Source organism: Sinocyclocheilus rhinocerous, unplaced genomic scaffold (genome assembly GCF_001515625.1).
Source record: "Sinocyclocheilus rhinocerous isolate Xijiao unplaced genomic scaffold, SAMN03320098_v1.1 scaffold574, whole genome shotgun sequence".
Lineage (NCBI taxonomy): Eukaryota > Metazoa > Chordata > Actinopteri > Cypriniformes > Cyprinidae > Sinocyclocheilus > Sinocyclocheilus rhinocerous.
The window spans coordinates 411,134-420,432 of NW_015659919.1; the positions used below are offsets into that span (position 1 = coordinate 411,134).

The 9,299-nt window shown below is 41.0% G+C and overlaps 1 protein-coding gene across 1 annotated transcript in view; it reads left to right on the forward strand.

Annotated features, from left to right (window-relative positions):
• The first annotated feature begins 6,202 nt into the window (after window positions 1-6,202).
• Window positions 6,203-9,299, forward strand: part of LOC107724266 (microtubule-actin cross-linking factor 1-like) — a 98,768-nt gene continuing 95,671 nt past the window's right edge. Inside the window, exon 1 of the mRNA XM_016533108.1 lies at window positions 6,203-7,361. Within this exon, the coding sequence (XP_016388594.1) occupies window positions 6,282-7,361 (1,080 nt within the window). The 5' untranslated portion in view covers window positions 6,203-6,281. The remainder of the gene's footprint in view (window positions 7,362-9,299) is intronic.

The window sequence follows — 9,299 nt, forward strand, 5'->3', positions numbered from 1 at the left end:
AACTATCTATTCATTGAAGAATTTTGGAAAAAAAAGTATCAGGGTTTCCACAAAAATATTAAGTAGCACAAATAATAAGAAATATTTCTTCAGCACCAAATCAGCATATTAAAATGATTTCTGAAGGATTGTGTGACACTGAAGACTGGATGCTGAAAATTCAGCTTTGGCATCACAGAAATAAATTACACTTTAAAATATATAGAAACAGTTATTTTAAATTGTAATAATATGACTGTTTTTACTGTATTTATTTGTTAACAAATGCAGCCTTACTGAGCATAAAATACTTATTTCAAAAACATTAGAAATCTTACCAACCCTGGACTTTTGGATGGTAGTGTATATTGACATATTATATCGGCCATCTACTGCCCTGCACTCTAGATATTGCTATTGGTCACCCACTACTGACAGATGTTAGCAAGCTAAAGAGATAAAGTGTGTGAGATACAATAATTATATAGCAGACTGTGAAAATGTCGCCATTAGCAGACCATTCAAACAGTAAAGCTAGCTATTCCCTGTAACTCTGAGACAGGATTATTAATTACTGACAATCCTGTGAGGCTCTTGTGTTGTTTTGCTGTGTGCTGCTTTTGCTTCTTTCAGGCCTGTGCTAATGAAGCTGTCCTGTTTTCACACAGACCTCCAATTTGCCCAGATTATCAATGCACTCATCTGCATTCTCTCTCTGTTTTCTCTCTCACTCTCTTCCTGTCTTCAATAGCCCAGGGAAAAGGGTCGCATGCGATTTCACCGACTCCAGAATGTGCAGATCGCCTTGGACTTTCTTAAGCAGAGACAGGTATGAATGTCTAAAATGGCACTTTCTCACTCTGAGTTGCTTTTTACAGATCGTCAGCTCTTTGTTTATAAATGCAAGGATGTAACCAAATATTCAAGATTGGGTGGGGTAAAACAAGAGTCGAAGAAGTCTCATTCATCAACTACTCCTCTGAATATTGGGAAGGACGTGTCCCCTTTAGTGTTTAGGCTAGTTACCCTCACTAATGAACTAATGTAATGCACATTTAGGGGAAGTGAATACAAGATGATAGCTTGGGACATCTGTGTCCTCAGTCTCCTTGTGCTTCAGTTAGCAACATGGCTCTGAGATAACATGACCTGAAGTTGATAGATGTGTTCTGCCCCATGCAAGTCTGTCCAACCAGCACCCTTCTCCCAATGCGCAGTACATAGCTTCTGACAGCTGTAAGCGTAAGAGGACAACAAACGCCAAAGCTGTCCTGAAATTTCATTACATCATCAGTTTTCACCTAGACATAGTCTTTTATTGGCAATCAGTTCTTTTTTAACACCTTTACACCAAATTGTATATTTGACTCATTCAGATATTTTCCACTAATATGAGTCTTTTTTTTTTAATGCAGGTCAAATTAGTGAATATACGCAATGATGACATTACAGATGGGAACCCAAAGCTGACACTGGGACTGATCTGGACCATCATCCTTCACTTCCAGGTAAGTTCACTTTAGTCACAGCTGTGTCCTACTTGAATATGTAATGTTCAGCACAGCATGCCAGAGGTTAGAGGTGACTTTGCTTAATGCTAATAGCGGCTGTTTACCAGCCTCTCATGTCCGCAGCTGTCAGTTTGAGCAACAGGGATTTGCCCGTGGCAAGAATATAAGAACTCAAGAGGGAATGATGCACAAGGAGAATGTGATGGATAGAGTACAATCCTAAATTCAGCCTCTGAATATGCTCAGGGAATGGCTTATATGGTGCTTCAATAGAAAAGACCTGGCAGTCTGCCTGTTTTGCAGAATGACAGACTTTCTAGACAGGCACTGCCAGCATGCATGCTGATAAAGAAACAAAAATCTGCAGAAATGGGCCCTGCAGAGCACATTTGTGAAATGGCCTTCAATTTTCTATACTTATGGGTCAAGCTAGAGAAGTAAGGTCTGTTGGGTGGATACTGTGCTGCTGGATGGTAGAATTGAAATGTCCCATTTATAAAGGCAATTTAAATAGGCTGCATGGTAGTTTATCCGAAGCAATAAAAAGATACTTTCGCCCTTGCTCCAGAATGGAATACTAGCACAGATTGTTCAAACCATATTAATAATGTTCTACAATAAACACATGACCAGTTAAGCTAATTTTTGATCCAAATTTGTGTAGAAGGCTTATAATCTGATCAAGTAATTACTCAAGAAAGATATATTCAAATCACTGTAGTTACGGTTTCTGTTCATTCTTTGAAAATGCATTGTATGCAGTACTATATGCTCTGATTGTAGTCTTCATGTTTTAGCAAATATAGTATATCAGTTTATCAGTATGCAAAAATGCATACTATGTGCAGTATACAGTTGTGAAGTTGTATTTCATTCCATTTCCAAACATAACCTTAGTCACCCATCAGCTATGAGAAAAGGCCACAATGCTCATTTATTAAAGACTAGCAAAAATAATAAAGCTGTTATAATGCATTTTTAACAAACTCTCTGCAGATAATTTAAGAGAGTTCTATTAAATGCTCTTAAAAATACAAAGTTATCATTTACTGCATACTAGCTGCACTTCCCAGGATCGTCCAGAAGAGGACACTAGTATCAACAGAGCGGTTACATCACAAGGTGACATATGCAGCTGGTTGCCAAGGTGATTGTGTTTAGTATGACCCCAAAGCCTTTTTCAATCAGCATGATTCAGCAGAAAAGAGTGGAGGAAGCATAGGCCTCATGAAATAGCAAATCAATTCAAAAAAAAAAAAAACACCTTCAGAAAAATATGAAAATTAAGAAATATTGCTTTAGAAATTAAACCACTTTCCCCCACAGTGCTTGAATCTGATATTTTTATGTCCAATATATTCTAACACTAACTAGAGAGCAGAGATTTGAAACAAACTATCAATTATCTTGACAAATTGCAGTAATTGGTTCAGAACAGAGCAGGCCACTGGCACACAAATAAGTACTTGTAAACTACTTGTTGCATCTCTGGGACAAAACTAAAACAGTTGAACAGAGGCGAAAAAACAAGGAATGGGACTTTTAAAACTTGCATGCTTAATTGCAATACTTAACATTGATTAATTATGAAACAATGGAAATGAGACAATAGTACACAAAGCAGAGCATGCCACTGACAGTATGACAGTATGGAGAATTTGCTTTGGTTGAACATTTCAACATTAGCTTTATTTTCTATCAACCAATAATATATTGGAAGGAGAAATAAAAGGTGTGATGGTAGACCACTATAGAAATGCATAATGTTATTGTTGTGAAGAACAAGTTGCAGCCAAAATTACTATAGCCCAATATAATATAGCATGACTCATTTAATGAAACATCATCCAATTTAATAATTTCAGCAGAGGCACATTAGGAGGAGTTGCTGTTTGTCAATAGAAGCAATCCGAAAACCACTCCTCTAAGTGCCATTTTGATGCATACTGTACTTTCACTTCAGACATCCCCCCACACACACTCAATCTGGGACACTTCCCTCTGTTTTGAAACCACCGCTGTAATTTAGGCTAACAGCAGCCTTTCGGAATTGTTTAGTATATCCTCATATTGACCTCATATATTTTTGTCTAAGTTTAGGATCCTGTGGGAAAATACCAATCAAGCTTCAGTGTGTTAGCCTAGGCTGAATTTGCACCAGCTGTCTCTGTCACAAAAACAACTGATCTGATTGGCTGTTATGTTAGTCACATAAAAGGTGTGGTTGTCTGGCCAGCTGGGTTGTTTGGCAAAGATTGCAGTGTGCTGAAATCTTATGCTCTTTATCTGCAGGATAAAGCTGATAGGTGCTGGTCTCTGTTTGTCAGTAAACAGAAATTTACCCCATCTCAGTTACAGTACTGGAGACTATGGATACATGACAATTAGGCTGATTATCATGGTATCATGGTTCTGATTGATTTATTGGTTGTTAATTCATCACCTTCCTTTGCAATTCTGCTTGTCTATGCTGCTTCTGATCACATGACTAAATATCATCACAGTGCTGTAATTTGTGTGGGAGTGTCTATAGAAGAGGGATATCTTCATCTTCATGTCCACAGCCAGGTGTGGTCACATTTACTGCTATTTGCCAAATTTCTGCTGCCGAAATCCAGTAATTTCAACAGGAATCCACGTGATCGAGAGAAAGATTTCCCCATGTGAATTAAGCATTGGGTTCAATTGGTCGTGCAAATGTGCAGTATTGACCCAACAGCCTGCGAAATTTGATCAGAATTTAACTAATGTGAATGCATCTTAACAGCTGGCAAGATCTTTCATCTGCATCTCCTTAACTCTTTACAGATTGATCATGTTCTTCAGACCCGTTAGTAATACATTTATTCATTCTGCCTTGTCCCTTGTTCATCTTTGTCAAGATGTCTTATGGCTAGTGTGTTAATATGTATAAATATATGTAAGAGAGGAGAGCCAATAATATCAGATGTGAAAGTGACATATATGTTAAGGAGCAACAATTAAAATTTCAGGGTTATTCTTTTCTTGCAGTCTCAGGCTGCCAACCAATTTGATTGGTGTGCATGTGCGCGTGTGTGTTGAGCTCTGAGCTCACCAGGCATCAGAACAGGGAGGGAGGGAGGGATGAGCACGTGGATAGGAGGAGAGAAAGAGTGAGGAGGAGGGAGAGAGGGAGGAGGAGGAATCTAAAGCAGCAGCAGCGTATTCTGTGAGGCTGCAGCAGACTAGAGATTAAGCTCTTTTTTCCGCTGGCTGGCTCCAGGTTGGGGGAGGATTCCTCTGGATTTCCCTCTTTTCCTCTTCCAGCCGTGGTTCAACTGCCCAGCCCAGCCCTATCCTGGCGGCGTTCTAATTAGATTCCATAGCCAGAGAAACAGACAGTATCAGGGAGCGGCACCTTGTCAGTTATCACTTTTTCCTCTCATCGGCTCACCCCAATTTAGGGACATACACTGCTTAGTGGCGGAACAAGGAAGACAGGATGGCTTGAAACAATGTCTACTTGATATATGAGACTGGACTATGTGCTAAACCACATCTATAACCAGCCATGTCAGCAGGGGGAAAGTGGTTGTTGAATTTTGCTGGCTGAAGGTGAGGTCTTCACTCATGGTAGTCACCGTCCTCTTTATTGACTTGAATGTGCTGGTGTCAGTGCATGGGATGCCATTTCCCGTGGAAGCAGTGGAGAGATGCTTTGTACCTAGCCCCTCCCCTTCTTTCTCTTCAATGTCTGGAGACTTGTTTTAATGGAGTTTACATGCCTGGGACGTGAAACACTCATAGCTACAGGTGTGAAGACCAAACATCATCTCACATGGGCTGGTTATGCTTGGGTGATGATGGGAACAAAAGATGTTAAGCTCTGATGGGTTGTGACTAAATTGTAGATGAGCTACCTGACTCTGCTCTTTCGTCCATTAGCAGCTGATCTTAGACCTGTTACACAGCTTTACTGTAAGCGTCCTACAGGACTTTTATGACTGCTTCCCAATACATTACCTACCCTATGTGATGTTAGCACTACAGAGTGAAGTGATCAATAATGTATGCTAAAGATATTCAGAGAAGCAGGTGTTTCTAGGCATCTTACTGTTCACACATAAATACATGTTCAGACATGGTTTTCTCCAGTTTTTAGTTGCATGCAAGCTGACGATTAGTGCATCCTAATGATGCATCCTGATGCAGAGTTATTGAGCATGTGCACTCACATGAGTATGTCTCTGTATGTATGCAGTGCAGTTTTATTGTCGTTCTCACCTTGAGGAATATCTTCTGAAGTACCTTCGAGTGTCTTCGAGTACCATTACAAATGGCCTGCTATTTAACACATAGCTTGTGAAATGGGCTAAAAGGCACCGGTTTTTCTTCAGTCAGTGCTGCATCATCTCTGCATCATGAGGGAGTGAAAAAACATCAAATGCCTTGCCGTAGGATTTTAATATTTTATAAAGGACAGTAACCTATATTCAGCATCATGTCCTAGAGGCTTACTAGGACCTTAAGTGATATTTGGTTTAGGTTAACTGCAACATTGCCTGAATGACAGAAAGAGAAAACTAAGCAACAGGAGATATGACTGCTGCCCACACCTAAAGTTGAGACATGATGTCCTGGGAGAACCTCACCCTGTACCAAACCCTGTTGTCATGGTTAATACTTCTTGTCATGATTTTCACTCCAGATGAGTCATTAACTTAACATTTTAATTTACCTTACCAGCCTCAGGCTGACTGTTTTTCTCCCATTGTGGACATCACTTTATTTCCTTTTGCCTCATATTTATCTACTCTGTCTCTATGAGATATGGGGAGCTCCCTTGGTTGTGTGAAACAACCCAGCGATGCTGGACCAGGTGGTGCTGCACCACTATCACCCAAAAGAAAACTTCGCTTCAGGCGAAAACGAAAGGCCAAACAGAAGTTAAAAAGTGCCGAAGGGGAGGACAAGAGAAGCCGTGTCCTTGAAGAGAAGGAGAGTGGAAGCGTTGAAGTTACGGAGGGGCCTACGACAAGAGCCCCTGATTCAGCCAAACTGGTATCTGGACAAATAACTACAGAAACTGAAACGCCCACCAATGTTGTCCTTGTTCCTGGTATGGCCCCAATATTTGGAAGCACAGGGACATTGCGGGGCAGCAAGATGGCCATTCTTTCCCCAGATCCCAGTCCAGCCTGGCTGGGGGCACTTAGCCAGTTTGAGGTAGAGGGACTCTGTGAAGAGTCTCATGATGAATTAGAGCAAGGCAGCACAACTCCTGGAGGAGGAAGAGTCTGTAAGGTTCGAGAGCGAGTTCAGGGGGTATTAGAGAGACCCTGTCTTTTACGCTCCAAACGTGGTGACCTGGAAATAGAGAAGGAAGGAGGAGATGTGCATGGGCAGAGTGAACTGATGTTCGGTGAACCCTCAGAAACCAAGAAGAAGGGAGTTGTTCACATTCGTGAGTTTGGAGGGCAACTTTGTGTGGTCCGAACTGTGTATCCAAGGGACTATGGGCCGCCCGTCTGGCGTGACAAAGAACTTGAGGTCCATTCTGAACCTCCAGCTGCATCTCCTGTTACTGGAGACATTACGAAAATACAAGTGTCCGCAACTCAAGGGCGACCACCCGGGAAGAATGACCCTGCCAAACCAGCAACAGCTGCAGCTCGGGGGAAAAAAGGGAAAGAGTTCCTATTGGACAACTCTGCTCAAGTAGCTGAAGGCGTTGGTCCCCCACCACAAGACCTTCAGTCTTCAGGTTATGCTAGCGATGTTCCTCTCACCTCGCCCGAGACGGGAGGTGCTGTTCAGACTGACTGGGGGAGCTCCTCTGATGTGCTTGATTCTTCTGTGCTTGAGAGTCCAATCTCCCCTCAAGAGATACTGGCTCAGCCTTCCACCCAGGTCAGATTCTTTTCTCTCTGTCTTCTTAAAGCTCTTTCATATGGCTTTTGTAATATAAAAGAGTAGAGATTAAAGCTGATAAAGCTTGGGTGTGGATTGGCGGTATAGGTGTCTTCATTCTATTTCTTCACTACTATCTCTCGTGTGGCTTTTTTTCTCTCAGCCAATCAGCTGTGCGTAGAAAACAGCAAATCCTTCCTGAACCTCTCCCAGGAGCCTAATCAGTACTGCCCAGACCATCTCTCACTGTCTGCCTCCTTCTCTTCCTTCCATTCCTCATTATTTCCCTTCCCTCATACCACCCACTCTCTTTCCTGTCATTCCTGATGCTCTAGGTTCTGTATTCGAGTGAAACTGCATGGCAGTGCCAAAAACATGGTCACAAATGATGTTCACAGACATTTTGTCAGCTGCTCATCTTTTTTCTCTCTGCACCAGTGTGATTGCTGCATATTTGTGTCTGTTGCCTGCCCTCCCTTGCCTAGTGCTCCACCTGCACACTTAAGAGTTATGGCTAGTGGAGAGGGATTTCATGGCCTCGTTACAGACATTCCAGCAGTGTGCTAGCTGCACTTGGTTTATTAAATGCTCAATATTAAGCATACTCAAACCATGACGTTTCAGTGATGTCTACCTAGCTATTTTTCTGCCAGTGTACCAGAAATGCAGCATAAATGTGGAAACCGAAGCCAGCATGCACACACCCAGAAATGCACATCAAACAGTCAATGTTTGAGTGTTTAAATGCAGTCTCCATGATCTTTCACCATAGAGCAAACTGTCTTCTATAGAGTTAATGCAATATGTGTTGCAGTCATGATGGCATGAAATTTCCCTACATATAAAAAAAAGATTGCGCATAAATCAGGCCTGCAAACTTTCTTTAGGGAAATGTTTGCTATCTGCATTTTTGCTCTTCTTTCTTTCTATTACATAACATTACATTTTTTTTCTGTCATGACTACTCTCGGAGAGTTCAGCATGGTAATATACATGGCAATGTTAATGTGTTTGGTCTTGCAAGTAGCAAGTACTGAGACTTACTACTGCTAATACATTCACAGACATGCTGTTGTGAGCATGTAGGAAATACTGCTGCTGCACATCTAACAAATAAATAACAAATAACCTCCATATATAACGTCAGCTTGCATACAACCTCCATATATACCCTGTAGAAGATCTATACAGGTGAAGCTGGGGAAGGTGGAGGGTTTCTGAAGCACACTGCAACTGCTACGGAAAGCTCTAGCCAAGTATTTGAATGTTGAGCAGCAAGCAACCTATCAGCCTGTGCCATCCAGAATTTCATGACAAATCTTTGTATATATTTTTAATATGTGTTGATCTGGTTGATTTGTTTATTTAGAATTTTTATTGGTTGGTTTTGCATTTTCTTTGATTTCTCATATCACTTTTATCGTTTTTCATCATCAAATGCCCTTTTACATTGCTGATTGTAGCACTTCCTTCACTATCCCTTATGCCCACACTAAATTATTACAGTGCACATTGGTGTGTGTTCATCTGCTGGTAACATGCTCAGTGTTAACTGTGATGTAATTAAACTATTTGAGGGTTGCAGCTCATCACAAAGCATGACTGTTCTTACTCTATTATAAGGTCACATACTCCGTCATCTGCACTCTAATGGAAATACCAGTGCAGGGCTCCAGACTCATTCTTCCCACTGGTCGCTCTTTTGCAACTACGTTTGCTTACATACATCTACACACCTTTCATTTTTAAGACTAAAACAAAAGATGGATTCATTGTTAATCTTAATTAAAAAGCACAACAACAATAAATCAGTAAGATACAATGACAAACTAGCTTACAAAACGTTTATTAACAAAAACGAATAAGATGGCACACACCACATGCTGTATTATATACCGACTAATAAATTACAGAACGTTTAGCAAACACAGAGGAATC